This window comes from Mobula hypostoma, chromosome 6 (assembly GCF_963921235.1).
Source record: "Mobula hypostoma chromosome 6, sMobHyp1.1, whole genome shotgun sequence".
In the NCBI taxonomy this organism is placed as follows: domain Eukaryota; kingdom Metazoa; phylum Chordata; class Chondrichthyes; order Myliobatiformes; family Myliobatidae; genus Mobula; species Mobula hypostoma.
In genome coordinates, this window is record NC_086102.1 from 50,285,806 (window position 1) to 50,302,092 (window position 16,287).

Genomic DNA, 16,287 nt, shown 5'->3' on the forward strand with positions numbered 1-16,287 from the left:
GGTTACACCTGAACCCGAAATGGACCAATATGCTTGCAGGCAAGTTTGGTAGAACTGTTCAAGAGAGCTCAAACTAATTTGGCAGGGGGATGGGAACCAGACTGATAGGGTGAGGATGGGGTAGTTGGTTTACAAAAAGAGGCATGTGTAGTGAGACTGCTAGCAAGGACAGGCTGATGATAGGGCAAAATTGCAGTCAAGAGACGAACTGCAATGTAACAGGAGGTCAAAATCGAAAAGGGTGATGAATACAGGACTGAAGGGGTTACATTTGAAAGCATGTAGTACACAGAATAAGGTAGATGATCTTGTAGTGCACTTAGAGGTTTCTATGTATGATGTTATGGGCATCACTGAATCATGGCTGAAAGAAGATTATAGCTGGGGGCTTAGCATCCAAGGACATACATGTCAAAAGGACAGGCAAGTAGGCATGGTTCTGTTGGCAAAAACTGAAAACAAATCCTTAGAAAGAGGTGACACAGGATCAGAGGATGTAGAATCCTTGTGGGTAGAGTTAAGAAACTGCAAGGATAAAAATACTCTGATGGGAGTTATAGACAGACCTCTGAACAGTAGCAAAGATGTGGCCTACAAATTACAACAGGAGATAGAAGATGCATTTCAAAAGGGCAATGTTACAATAGTCATGGGGGATTTCAATATGCCGGCAGATTCGGAAAATCAGGCTGGTGCTCAGACCAAAGAGGGGGTTTGCAGAATGCCTATAAGATGGCTTTTTAAGAGTAGCTTATGGTTGAGTCCACTAAGAGATCAGAGCTATTCTGGATTGGGTGTTGTACAATGAACTGGAATTGATTAGAGAGCTTAAGATAAAGGAACCTTAGGAGAGAATGACCATAATATGATAAAAGTTCACCCTGCAATTTGAGAAGGAGAAGCTACAGTCAAATGAATCAGTATTACAATGAAGTAAAGGAAATTACAAAAGCACAAGAGAGGAGTTGGCCAAAATTGATTGAAAGGGGGCATTTACAGGGATAATGGCAGAGCAGCAATGGCTAAAGTTTCTGGGAGCAATTGGGAAGGCGCAGGATAGATATATCTCAAAGAAGAAGTAGTTTTCTAAAGGCAGAATGACATAACCGTGACTGACAAGGGAAGTCAAAGTCAACATAAAAGCCAAAGAGAGGGCACATAGTAAAGTAAAAATTAGTGGGAAGTTAGAGGTTTGGGAAGCTTTTAAAAACAAACAGAAGTCATAAAGAAGAAAAAGATGGAATATGAAGATAAGCTAACCAATAATATTAAAGAGGATACCAGAAGTTTCTTCAGATGTATAAAAAATAAAAGAGATGTGAGAATAGATATTGGACCACTGGAAAATGATGCTGGAGAGGCAGTAATGGGCGGGGGGGGGGCAAGGAAATAGCGGATGAACTAAATAAGTATATTGCATCAGTCTTCACTATGGAAGACACTAGCAGCATGCTGGAAGTTTGGAAGTGTCAAGGGGCAGAAGTGAGTGAAATTGCCATTACTAGGGAGAAGGGGCTTGAGAAACTGAAAGGCCTGAAGGTAGATAAATCACCTAGACCAGATGGTCCACACCCCAGGGCTGTGAAGGAGGTCGCTGAAGAGATTGTGGAGATAGATATAATAATCTTTCAAGATCATTACATTCTGGCATGGTTCCAGAGGACTGGAAATTTTCAAATGTCACACCAATAAGGGAGAGAAGCAAAAGAAAGGAAATTATAGGCCAGTTAGTTTGACCTCAGTGGTTGGGAAGATGTTGGAGTCCATTGTTAAGGATGTGGTCTTGGAGGCACATAATAACATAGGCCAATGTCAGCATGGATTCCTCAAGGAAAAATCTTACCTGACAAATCCGTTGGAATTCTTTAAAGAAGTAACAAGCAAGATAGATGGATGCTATGTACTTGGATTTTCAGAAGCCTTTGACAAAGTGCCACACATGAGACTGCTTAACAACTTAAGAGCCCATGGTATTACAGAAAAGATACTAGCATGCATAAAGCTGATTGGCAGCAGGCAAAGATTGGGAATACAGGAAGACTTTTTTGGGTAGTTGTCAGTGACTAGTGGTGTTCTACAGAGATCTGTGTTGGGACCACCTCTTTTTATGTTATATAGCAATGATTTGGATGACAGAACTGATGGCTTTGTGGCTAAGTTTGCTAATGATACAAAGATACTGTAGGTGGACGGACAGGTAGGGTTGAAGAAGTAGAGAGGCTATAGAAGGACTTAGACAGATTAGGAGAATGGGCAAAGAAGTGGCAAATGGAACACAGTGTCAGGAAGTGCACAGTCATGCACTTTGGTAGAAGAAGTAAAAATTGAATTTTGAATGTTTTGAATTTTCTCTCTGAAAAGGGACTTGGGAGTCTTCGCATAGGATTCCTGAAAGGTTAATTTGCAAGTTGAGTTGGTGATATGGAAGCCAAATGCAATAACGCATTCATTTTGAGAGGTCTAGAATATAAAAACAAGGATATTATGTTGGTGTCTTACAAGGCACTGGTGAGGCCTCACTTATTGTATTATGAGCAGTTTCTGGACTTCTATCTAAAAAAAGATGTGCTTACATTGGAGAGGGTTCATAGGAGGTTCACAAAAATGATTCCCGGATTGAAAGCCTTATCATATTAGCAGGGTTGATGGCTCTGGGCATCTGCTTCCTGGGATTCAGAAGAATGGAGGGGTGGGGAATCACAATGAAACCTTTTGAATGTTGAAAAGCCTCGATAGAATGGATGTGGAGAGGATGCTTCCTATGGTGGGGAAGTCTAAGACCAGAGGACACAGCCACAAAATAGAAGGACGTCCATTTAGGATGAAGGTGAGAAGGCATTACTTTTACCAGAGTGCTGAATCTGGGGAATTCATTTCCACTAGCGGCTGTGCAGGACAAATCATTGGATACATTTAAGGCAAAGGTTGACAGGTTCTAGAGTAGTCATGGCATGAAGGAGAACGAGGCTGAGAGGGAAATGGATCAGCCATGATGAAATGCCTGAGCAGACTCGATGGGTCAAAAGGCCTAATTCTGCTCCTATAGCTTATCGTCTTATATGCAAAAGCGAAACCTCAGTCAGCCAGCTGCTACCTGCATTTGTTAGCTCCCTGTTGGTTATGTGCTCAAAACAGTCCATAAACACTGATGACTAGGTGAGAATGTCAGCTTTTTTCTTAATTTACATAGTCATTTGTTTGTTATTTCTTCCATCATGTGCATTTTCTTGTGTATCTGTGAAATCTTCTCAAAGATCATGATGGGTTTGAGATTAAAGGATGGTATGACTTAATTTCTATATGGACTTGGATACTGACACCAAAGATACAAAATCCCCTGTGCGTAGAAACTTAAACTTAATATCTTTACCACTTGTCCTTTGTCTTCCACTTCCAGAATTCAGTTTTATTTAAGAGGAACTGAATTTTGAAGTGAAGAACAATGTATACCTATAATAATACTGTAACTTTAGCACAGAACCTAGAGTTAATTTCTAATCCTTCACATCTGACATCCAAGTGCTACATTTTCAACTCTGATAGTCCTTTTAATGTAGGGTATTCTTGGAGGAGAGTATGAGTGGTGCAGATTAGCACATGGAACATTAACTTCCAGATATTTTCTTGGATTTCTGGTTGTTTTCTTACTCTTTTACCAGAATTTATTTTATTTTGCAAATAGAAATCCAAGTAAGTTATGTTTTATAACTGACTAATTGAATACACTTTCATCATATCGATCAGTGAGAATCCAAATGTGAATGAGGTGGAGAAATGATTTTGGAACGTCCATTAAATTCAAAGAAAGAGGTTTATTTTTTTTTTAAATTATGGCACTTGCTTAAAAATCATATTGTTTTGTGGACTGAAAGTTAGGCTCAAGACTTGAAAATTACATTTATTTCTGCAATGAGGATAACTGTCATTTGTGAACAGAGCATCATGGTAGGTTTCTCTTAAATAAGAAAATAAAACCAATTTCCCTAGCCCCACCCAATACACAGAAGACATAGAATGACTCATCTTTGATCTGACAGTAATCATCTGGTAGTCATGCTTCTTGGCTACAGTAATCTATAATTACTGTAGCTTTATTAAGCTCCAGAAGCAGAAGCCACACTTATTTTCACTCACCTGTTAATAAGAGGGAAAAGGGATACTGCCAGGTATACAGATGGGTACCACTTAAGTGGCTTGATTTCCAGAGCTAATAAGATCTATAAATGAAAACAATAATCCGTAAATCAGTTGTAAATAATTTCTTACAAAGATAATCTTATCAAATGGTTGACATAAAGTTCACTGTTAAAAATAGAAAGAAAGGCAAACCTGTGCACCTGTTTTAAAATAATAATATTCACTCTTCTCTAAACACCTAGCTTTTAGAAAATATATTAATGTGGAGAAATGGAATAACTCAGAGAAACCCCAGAAGAAATACCATGGTCATGAAATAGATTAAATCAGAGATATAGGTGACTTGGTTGAGTGGTGTCACAACAACCACTTCTCACTCAATATCAGCAAAACTAAAGAGCTGGCTGTTGAATTCAGGAAGGGGAAGAAGGGCCAGTTACATTGGGATATTGCCAGTGGAGAGCTTCAGCAATTTTAAATTCATGGGTGTTAACATACCAGAGCAACTGTCCCGGACCCAACACATAGAAGCAATCATAAGGAAAGTGCCCCAGTATCTTTACTTTCTTACGATGTTTTAAGGAGGTTCAGCTTGTCGCCAAGCACTCTAACAAACTTCTACAGATTTTCTACTGGAAGTATCTGGATTGGTTGAATCATGGTCTAGCAAGGCAATTCAAAAGTGCAGGAATGTAAGAAGTTGCAGAGATTCGTGGATTCTGCCTAACACATCAGGGGCTCATCCCTCCCTACCACTGTCAGTATCTACAAGAGGCAACACACATCATAGATCCCCACCATTCAGTCCATGCAGCTACCAGGAGGTACAGAAACTGAGGTCCCATGCCAGCAGGCTCAAGAGCAACAACCTTCCTTCAACTACGTGGTCCTTGAACAAACCAGAAGTACCTTAATTACCACTACAATTTAACAACACTGGGACCACTCTGATCAATTTGCACTGAAATTGCCTTTGTTCTTTATTTCTTGTAAAAGTTATGCACAATATATGTTTTCTAGTGAATGCTGCTTATAGGATGCCACGTGTTTGTGAAACGCTCATTGCACCTATGGATTGATGTAACTGGGCATATGGTAATAAACTTGAACTTGAATCAATTCTTTTTCAAGCCACATTTTACAAACTGTAGGAGTGCTTCAGTTATCTAGATTCAAGAATATACTGAATATACAAAAAAAGGCTATTCATTATTTTATTAAAGATTAAAGTGGCTGTGTTTGAAAATTTGAAAAAAATAAATTGACTAATTACAGATGCCTTGTTAGAATACAGCATGGTTGATGTGTCACAGAACTTCTTTAACTTAAAAATATTTTTATTTTAAATTCTATATATAAGTGCAATGTTATATTTTATGCAAACAATATTCAAAAACATATCTATCCATTAAATGGAGTTTGTGAAAGATCTAATCTTTCTGGCATCTAACATCAATCAGATAAATCACTACTGTCAATCAAAATTTAAAATCCATATTTAAAAAGACATTTTTTGGAGTTAGGACAAAAGGGAAAATATACAATTAATAGGGGTTTTTTTGCATTTAGATGTACATTCTTTTAGAGATACACAAAAATAAGATGCAGATATTTGGTGGCAATATACAGTAGTTGTCAGTATTATCAGAAGCCACAGAGTGGCAGCATTCACCTTTTACTGTTACAGAATTAACCAAGGCTTCCATTTTCAGTTCTCATAACAGCGAATAGAAAAGCATAACAAAGTCCTGTAACTGTTGTGGAAACCACCTTCCATATTTATAAGAGATACATTCATTCACAGTTGAAAACTTAGCTTACATTCAGATAATGAAAAATATTAAATATTCTCTATATATGCATGAAAGCATCTAGGAATCCACAGGTGCACTGCAAGGGTGTGTGCTTAGCCCCCTGCCCAATTTGCTTTACATTTATGACTGTGTGGCTAAGCACAGCCTTAATTCCATATCCAAGTTTGCCGATGACACCACACTCAAATGCCAGATCAAAGGTGGTGATGAATCAACATACAGGAGGGAGATTGAAAATCTGGCTGAGTGATGCCACAGCACCATCCTCTTACTCAATGTTCACAAGACCAAGCAGCTGATATTGACTTCAGGTGGAGGAATAACCAGAGGTCCATCAGCTAGTCCTCATTGGAGGATCAAAGATGGAGAAGGTCAGCAACTTTAAATTCCTCACTGTTATCATTTCAGAGGACCTGCCCTGGGCCCAGCATGTAACTGCAATTACGAAGAAAGCATGGCAGTGACTTTTCTTGCTTAGAAGTTTGTGGAGATTCAGAATGACATCGAAAACTTTGACAAACTTCTATAAATGTGCAGTGGAGAGTATATTGGTTAGCAGCATCATAGTCTGGTATGGAAACACCAATGCCCTTGAACAGAAAATCCTACAAAAAGTAGTGGATACAGCCCAGTCCATCACAGGTAAAGCAGTCCCCACCATCGAGCACATCCACTTGAAACATCAGTGCAGCAAAACAGCATCCATCATCAAGGGCCCCCACCACCCAGGACATGTTCTCTTCTCGCTGCAGGAACCTGAGGACTCCAGGTTCAGAAACAGTTTTTACCGTTCAACCATCAGGCTCTTGAACCAAAGCCAATAGCTTTACTCAACTTCACTTCATCATTGAAATCTTTCCACAACCTGTAGACTCACTTCCATGTTCTTGGTATTTATTCATTATTATTTCTTCCTTTTTGTACTTGCACAATTTGTATCTTCTGCACAGTGGTTGAACCACAAGCTGGTGTGGTCTTTCTTTGAATCTATTATGGTTATTACTCTATTATGGATTTGTTACGTCCACAAGAAAACGAATCTCAAGGTTGTATACGTACTTTGATAATCAATTTATTTTGAACTTTGAAACAACTCGAGATTGCTGCCTACTGTCCAAAGTAACACAATAACACGTTGCTAATGCTAATCTGCACCAACTAACAGAATGAGATAATGATCATCGGTTGAAGCTGCATATAACCAACAGAGCAACTTCCTACCTGTTTTCTTATATCTGTGGTCGACAAAACCAATTACATTTAACTGCACATATCTAACAGATATATCTTAACCTTGATCGGGTACAGTATATCCAAGAATATTGTGGGAACCTGAAAAAGAAATTGTAGGAGCCCTACGTGAGATACATCTATCACCGTTCACCACAAGTGAGGTGCCAGCAGACTGGAGTGTAGCTAATGTTGTGCTTTCATTTGAGAAGGGCTGCAAAGGGAAAAGTGGGAATTGTAGACCAGTAAGCGTAGCATCTGTCATAGGTAATTTACTGGAGGGGATTCTGAGGGATTAGATTTACGAGCACTTAGAACAACATGCTTGATTAGCAATAGCCAGCACAGCCTTGTGTGTGGGGGATCATGTCTCATGAATCTGATTGAGTATATTCAGGAAGATCAATGAGGGTAGGGTGGTAAACTTAGTCTACATAAAATTCAGTAAAGCCTTCGGTAAGGCACTGGCTGCATCACTGCCTGATATGGGAACTGTACTTCCCTCAATCGCAGGACTCTGCAGAGAGTGGTGAGGACAGCCCAGCTCATCTGTAGATGTGAACTTCCCACTATACAGAACATTTACAGAGACAGGTGTGTAAAAAGGGCCCAAAGGATCATTGGGGACCCAAGTCATCCCAACCACAAACTGTTCCAGCTGCTACCATTCAGGAAGCGGTACCACAGCATAAAAGCCAGAACCAACAGGCTCTGGGACAGCTTCTTCCAACAGACCATCAGACTGATTAATTCTCGCTGATACAATTGTATTTCTATGCTACATTGACTGTCCTGTTTTACATACTATTTATTACAAATTACTATAAATTGCACATTTAGACAGAGATGTAACGAAAGATTTCTACTCCTTGTGTATGTGAAGGATGTAAGTAATAAAATCAATTCAATTCAATTCATAGTAGGCTGCTATGTAAAGTTAGATTGCATGGGATCCAGGGAGAACTAACTAATTAGATACACAATTGGCTTGATTGAAATCAGAAAGTGATGGTGGAAGATTTTTATTTCGAATGGAGGACCTTGACCATATAAATGACAATCTATTGTTATTTGTCATTTATATCAACTACTTGTATGAAAATGTACAATGCTAGTTAGTAAGTTAGTTACAAAGCTGGTTAGTAAGTTTGCAAATGACACCAAAACAGGTGGGATCATAGACAATGAAGATGACTACCAAGAATTACAGTAGGATCTTGATCAGCTGGATAAATAGACCAATGTGTGAAAAATGGAGTTTCATTCAGAAAGGTGTGAGGTGTTGTATTTTGGGAAGTGAATCAGGGTAGGACGTTTACAGTGAATGGTAGGGCCCTGGGGAATGTTATAGAATAGACACCTAGGAGTATAAATATAATGTTCCCTGAATGTGGCGTCACAGGTAGATAGAGAAGAAGAAGAGAGCCACAGAAGGCTTTTGGAATGTTGGCCTTCATCAGTCAGGACATTGAGTATAGAGGTTGGGACATTATGTTGCAGTAATACAAAATGTTAGTGAGGTGACATTTGGAGTAATGTGTTTAGTTTTGTCATTCTGTTATAAGAAAGATGCCATTAAGCTGGAAAATGTGCAGAAAAGATTTATGAGAATGCTGCCAAGACTTGAGTTAAAGACAGAGGCTAGAACTTTATTCATGGGAGCACAGGGAATGAGGGGTGGTCTTATAGAGGTCTATAAAATCATGAGGGGCATAGGTAGGATGAACGCATATGGTCTTTTACCAGAGACAAAGAATCAAGAATGAGATGATTTGGGTTTAAGATGACAGGGAATAGATTTAACAGGAACCTGAGAGGAAATGTTTTCACCTAGTTGGTGGTCCATATATGGAATGAGCCGTCAGAGGAAGTGGTTGAAGCAGGTACATTGACAACATTTAAAAGGCACTTGGACAGGTACGTGCATAGGAAAGCTAGAGATATATGGGTCAAACGTAGGTAAATGGGTCTAGATTAGATTGGCACCTTCATTGACATGGACTGGCTGTGCCGAAGGACCTGTTTCCATGTAGCAAGACTTGAAATACAATAAATTTGTAAGACCCACATCTCAAAAAGGAATATATATATAAAAAAAGCAACAGAACTTCACGAGGAATCCTTAATTATAGGCAAATTGAAAAAAAAATCCTGGTATCTACAACCTGCAATGAAATGCCAATATGTTTCTATTGCTTTAAAATGTTTTTTATCTTTACAATATTGGAAAAAATGTACCTTGCTTCTTTCCCTTTCAGGATCATATGGGCCAGACCAAATTAAAACCTGTAAGAGAAAGACAGGACACTGAAAAAAGATTTAAATAACAAATGCTGCACCATTCAGATCAGTTGAACTCATAGCTTGAGCACCATTTAGTTATTAAAATAGTGTCTTCTTTTATGAGCGTATTAGCACACCCATGGAATTCCTGCAAGGAGCACACCAGAGTGGGCAAGGCATCAGTCCCCATATGAGGCTTGGTTGACAATAGTACTGCTATTTTAGAATTAAATATTTACTAGCTAAAACTCTCTCGTGAAAACATCTGCAATATACTAGTTCAGCACTGGGCTGAAAGCTTTCTAAGAGGTTCTTCCACTAATACAATAATTGCTGGTTGATCTATTCTGGCACATGGAGCAATTCTACCAACACCTGGTGCTCTCTACCAATAGATTTTGCAAATTGTAGTTCAAACGACAAATAGGCTTAAAGAATCAGTATTACTGGTGGAATGGGTAGAGGATATGATGAATATAAAGTGGTAGAAAAGGGAGAAGTGAAAATAGTGAAGGATAGTTTTCTCCTACCTCAAAGTTAGAGAGAAATATGGGGATTGCTGAGCTTCTATAAGAATACCTTCACTGAAAAGTAGTAGTACTGCAATCAGAAGACCAATAGATATACTCCATTCCCTTCTCTCTGTATCCCTTCATGCCTTGTCCAATCAAGAACCTATCAATCTCTTCATATGCCAAGCCATTCAATCTTGGAATCTTCTGCACACCACTGTTGGAGAATGTGGTTATTTGAGTTACTGTTGTCTTCTTGTCTACTTGAACCAATCTGGCCTTCCTCCTCTGACCTCTTTCATTATCAAGGTGTTTTCACCCACAGAACTGCTACTCACTGGATTTTGTTTTGATCTATTCTCTGTAAACTCTAGAGCCTGTTGTACGTGAAAATCCCTGGAGATCAGCAAATTCTGGCACCAACAATCATTCCAAGGTCAAAGTCACTTAAATCACATTTCTTCCCCATTCTTATATTTGGTGTGAACAACAACTGAACCTCTTGACCATGTCTGCATGCTTTCATGCACTGAGTTGCTGCCACATGATTGGCTGATTAGATATTTGCATTAACAAGCAGGTTTTTCTTGAGGAAGAATTGTGTTGTGGTGAATGTTGGTGTACTAGCAGCAAATTTTCTGGACTACTGATCTAGAGAGCAAAGGTAAAATCCCACCATGGCAGTTGGAGAATTTAAACTCATTAAAATCTGGAATTAATATAAAGTTTACTTCGGTGATGAAACTATGAAAATCCATCTAATTCACCAATGGCTTTTATGTAAGGGAATCCACATCCTTGGCCATTAAAGCCTACATGTGACACCAGGCACAGCAAAGCAGCTGATTCTTAACTGCCTTTACATTTCATAAACGATAGCATTGCCAGTGGCAAGTCTTGTGAATTAATAAGTAATGAATGAGCTCAAAATTACCCTTTGCTCTGTCACAATTATTCTTAACACTGGTGGTTCTGTCCTCAGCTCCTACTCTATTCCCTTTACACTCATGACTATGTGGCCAGATTCTCTTCTAAGTCCACTGCAAGTTTTTAGTTGATACCACCGTAGTGGGTCGTATTTCAAATAACAATGAATCAGAGTGGAGGAAGGAGATAGAGAGTTTAGTTACATGGTGTCATGACAATAACCTTTCCCTCAATGTCAGCAAAACAAAAAAGCTGGTCAGGAGGGGGGCAGTGCATATGCTGCTGTCTCCATTAATGATATTGCGATTGTGAGGATTGAGAGCTTCACCTTCCTAAGCGTGAACATCATGTAGATGCCATGATGCTGAATACACTTCTCGCTGCCTCCGAAAAGCAGTCAGCATAACACGGGCCCTGCCCACCCCACACTCTCTCTTCTCCTTTCATCCTTTGGACAGAAGATACAAAAGCCTGAATGCATATACCACCAGGCTTATGATGACAGCTTATACCTTGCTGTTATAAGATTACTAAATAGCTCCCTCAGAGAATAAGATAGTTTTGTGACCTTACAATCTACCTCATTTTGATCTTGCACCTTTCTGGTTACCTGCATTGCACTTTCTTTATAGCTGTTACTATTTATTCTGCCTTATTACTGTTTCACCTTGCTCTACCTCAATCTACTGTGTAATGATTTGATCTGTATGAACAGTAACACTAATTACTAATTTTCTGATCATTCTGCCACACCTAATGACAAATCGGACACTAAAATCTCTGTCCCCCACTGACCTTTGGCTAACACTCATACTAATCACTCCTTATTTTTGATTTCCTGCAAGTGACTCTCACCTTATCTCACCAGCTCACGTCAACTCTTGCCCTCCTGTGGCTACCCTCCCAATGCACTATGGGGCCAGAATTAAACCACTTCCTTCTTGCATTCTGCAATACATTTGGTTGCTTGACTTGGAAGACCTTATATGCTTCTGAATGTTATTGCAGTGGGTTAATAAATAAAATGTTTGTTGGTTCACAGTGCACTGTGACATTAATGTAGCTAAACAGTATTGATGTGTCTGAACAGGTGCCATTCAATTCACAGGTCTTCAATGAACATTGCTGGATTTAGTTAAATAAAAGAAAAATATTTAAACATAAAGATGAAGGATTCTCATGATAATTTAACACTAGCATTTCCTCTCCAGTGTTTCACACATAATAATCCTACTTCTATGCTATCTTTGAAAGATACACTTTCAGAGAATAAGGTACAAATGAGGGAATGAGGTCACATAACTGAGACAGTATGAATGAGAGTAGAAGTCAGAAACAGGAAGGGAGTAATCATCCTATTGGGAGTATTCTACAGATCACCAATAGCAACAAGGACACTAAAGAGCAGATAAGCAGGCAGATTTTGGAAAGGCACAAGAAAAACTGGGCTCTTGAGGGTGTAAAGGTAACCCGGAAGGACTTAAGAAAGTACTTAGAAGATCTAGAAGGGGAAGGCCTTGGTGAGTAGGATTAATGAAAACCCCAAGGCACTCTATATATGAAGAATAGGAGAATGACTGGAGTGAGAAGACAGCTCAGGGATAAAGGTGGAAACATGTCTAGAGTTGGGGGAGGTAGGGGAGGTCCTTAATGAATGCTTGGCTTCATTAAGGACCTTGATGAATGTGAGGTCAGTGTAGAATAGGGCAGCAGTGTGTTGACATTAAGATAGAAGCAGTATTGGAGCTTTTGAAAATCACGAGGACAGGTAAATTCTCAGAGCCAGATGGGATAATCCCAAATTACTACGGGAAGTGAGGGAGGAGATTGCTCAGGCATTGAAGATTATCTTTGCATGCTCATTAGCTACAGGAGAGTATCAGAGGATTGGAGGATGGCAAATATTGTTCCTTTATTCAAGAACAGTAATAGGGATAATCCCGAGAATTGTAGACCAGCGAGTTTTACATCAGAGGTGGGCAAGCTAATGGAGTGAATTTATGAGCATTTTGAGAAGCATAGTCTTATTAGGGTAGTCAGCTTGGCTTCATGAGGGGCAGGTTGTGTCTCAAGAGCCTAAAGACTTTTTTGAGGAAGTAACAAAACAAATTGATGAAGGTAGAGCAGTGCATGTAGATTTTAGTAGGAAGTTTACAAGTTTCCCCATGGAAGGTTCTTCAGAAAATCATGAGGCATGGGATCCATGGAAAATTGGCAGCGTAGGTTCGGAATTGGTTTGCCCACAGAAGGCAGAGGGCGGTAGTTGGTGCAAATTCTGCCTAGAGGTGGTGACTAGTGGTACTCCATGGGGATCTATTCTGGGACCCCCATTCTTTGTGATGTTTAGAAATGATCTGGATAAGGAAGTGGAAGGATGGGTTATTAAGTTTGAAGATGACACAAAGGTTAGTGGTGTTGTGGATAGTGTAGAAGATTATCATAGGTGGAAGAGTATGATAGGATGTAGAACTGGACTAAGAAGTGGCAAATGGAGTTCCGTCTAGAAAAGTGTGAAGTGATACACTATTGAAGATCGAATTTAAAGGCAGTGAATAAGTCAAATGGCAAGATATTTAGGAGCGTGGAGGAATCTTGGGGTCCACATTCTCAGATCCATCAAAGTTGCCACACAAGTTGACAAGAGTGGCTAAAAAAGCGTATAGTTCATTAGTTGGGGGATACATTTGAAGAGCCACAAGTTAATGCCATAGTTCTATAAAACTCTGGTTAGACCACAATAGGAATATTGTGTTCAGTTCTGGTCACTTTAAGCATTAGAAACGGTGTATTAGTGATTTACCAAGATGCTGCCTGGATTGGAGTCCATGTCTTGTGAGGAAAGGTTGAACCAACTGGGTTTTTTCTCTTTGGAGACAAAGGAGCATGAGAGGTGACTTGATAGAGGTATATAAGATTATAAGGTGGACCATTTTCCCAGAGTAGCAATGGCTAATACCAGAGGACATCTTTTTAAGATCAGTGGAGGAAATGCAAGTAACCATTCTTGCAAAGTCAATAACCTACTGCAGGACTGCATCCAGATAGTTACATTGACTTCCAAGACTACCTGATTTCCCAGCCTTTAACCTTGTCTGAAAGACCTTTTGCCTTCTCCAACTATTAGGTTGCCTTCTTTCCTACTAAAGTTTCTACCATGGTGTGCAAAACCCTTGCAGTATGCTCTTTTAATTGTAGTGCCATTGTTTTCTAGATCAGTTACAGATGTAATATACTGCATTTTAGCCAGTGGCCAGCTAACTTTAAGAAGTGTAGATTAGCAGTAACTGGTGTTATTTACTCACAATACTAGCTTCTTGTTGAAACGAGCAGCAATGGAAGTGCAACATAGCTGTAATCAATATAACCTGCAGGCAGAAAGAAGATGGCTTGCTGCCTGGATTGGAATGAATGGGTCTGGACTAATTGCAGATGATGATTCCTCCACCATTTTTGGGAATCATAACACTTAGTTCCCTGTCTTAGATAATTAAACAATCAAGTAAATGCACAATGCCCTCTTTCACATGGTGATAAGATACACATGAATGCAAAATTAATGCATTTTCAATGGTAACCCATGTTAACTCAAGAAGGCAATTAGTGAACACTTCTGATATAATACTGTGCGCACTTAAGAAAAAGAAAAAAGGATACTGGATAAAAACCAATCAATCGGTAGACCATTAAGAGTATTTTATATTTAACACCACAATCTGGTTGAAAAATCAGGCTTCATTCATCTATTATGAAAGAAAGTATCTAAATAGTGAAATATTCATCTTTATCTGATTCATTTTCTTTAAGATTTAAGCTTTATTATTTTTGAAAACTGAACCTAAATAGTAAAAGTATAAATTTTCAATCACAAGCTGGACATTTAAAAATTTCTCTATAACAACTGTCATCCAAGAAATTAAACTTGCAGCATTAAACAATTGCATTTTCATATAATATTAGTTATGCAAGAATTTGTGGTGTTTAAAAAGTTTAAGAACTGTTAAAAAGTTACAAACCTTTTTTTATTGAAGTCACAAAGGAAAAAAAGATTGCACACAGATTTTAATCAAATTTACTTATATTTAATGCATCTTTTTAATGATAAAATTAAAAATATATACTATTTTTCCCAACAAATGAATGTTAAATACAGATTATATAGCAAGAGGTAACCATGGAAGGAAGCATTAACAAAATACTGATCTTGTAGAAACTATGCAGACTACATGGTAGGTGAGTGCCTGAGTGTTGATTCAGTGGAAGGCATTAGCTTAGACAACCTCAAGCAATTTATTATCACAAAGAAGCTTTCATGAAAATGTAAAAGCTCACTATGCCAGGCATTGTTAGCTATATTGATCCTATAGAGGGCAGAGATGCACATAGTGTCCCCTTCCATTAGGAACACAGCTACCTAGCGATTTGAAAAAAATCATTACCAAATGGCCATCAATTACTTTCACTGCAGCACTGAGTTACATAGGATGGTCCTGAATAGTTTACTCTAAAGTTATGCTTAAGATAATTTAACTGAGAGCTGGCAAGTGGGCAGCTGGAGTGAATGTTGGTGGCTTGGTGAGAGTGGGGAGGAAAATCAGCATTTAATATTATACAAAGACATATCTCATAAAAGAACATATTGACTAATCATCACTTTAAATATACACTGAATCATTTTCTGAAACAAAATGTCCCAAACAATTTCATGAGTTCAAGGTTGAAAAAGTAAAATTAGTGTTATATTTTACTTGCCACTATTAACATTCTTTTTCACTGAATAAGAGCTACCAGACACATTCCAAGATTTAAAAAAATATAGCTCCAGAAGAGTTTAAAAGAATGAAAAAGTTACAGTTGCAACTGACGAGTGAAAAGCTATGACCAATGAAATTTACAATGAACATCGAAAGAATCGATTATTCCATGGTGATAAATCCAGTAAATTTTTAGTTAACCAACTAAGACGCTCTAAAGCTAAACAACATATTACAAAAATTCGAACGAGAAATGGGAATCATTCTGAAATTAATGACACATTCAAGAATTACTATTCTCGACTCTATACTTCTGAATCTTTAAATGATAATATTTCTGTCGAGCATTTTCTCTCCTGATCTCAAAGCAAAACTGAATGAGCCATTATCATTAGAGGAAATATCCTCAGCTATTACTGTATTGCAGTCTGGTAAATCTCCTGGACCTGATGGGTTCTCTGTAGAATTCTATAAATCATTTTCCTCACTGTTTTCACCTCAACTAATTTTAGTTTTATCCGACTCGTTTAAACAAGGTAACTTGCCAGCATCATTCAATGAGGCATGTATCATTCTTTTAGCGAAAAAAGGCAAAGATCCATCCGAGTGTTCTTCGTATAGGCCGATTTCTTT

At 38.5% G+C, this 16,287-nt stretch overlaps 1 protein-coding gene across 4 annotated transcripts in view; it reads right to left on the reverse strand.

Moving 5' to 3' along the window:
• Window positions 1-16,287, reverse strand: part of si:dkey-100n23.5 — a 181,738-nt gene that overhangs the window by 40,438 nt on the left and 125,013 nt on the right. For all 4 annotated transcript variants that reach the window (XM_063050820.1, XM_063050821.1, XM_063050822.1 and 1 more), the window contains 2 exons: window positions 9,420-9,467; window positions 4,135-4,217 (listed from right to left, as the gene is read on the reverse strand). In XM_063050820.1, the coding sequence (XP_062906890.1) occupies window positions 4,135-4,217; window positions 9,420-9,467 (131 nt within the window). The remainder of the gene's footprint in view (window positions 1-4,134; window positions 4,218-9,419; window positions 9,468-16,287) is intronic.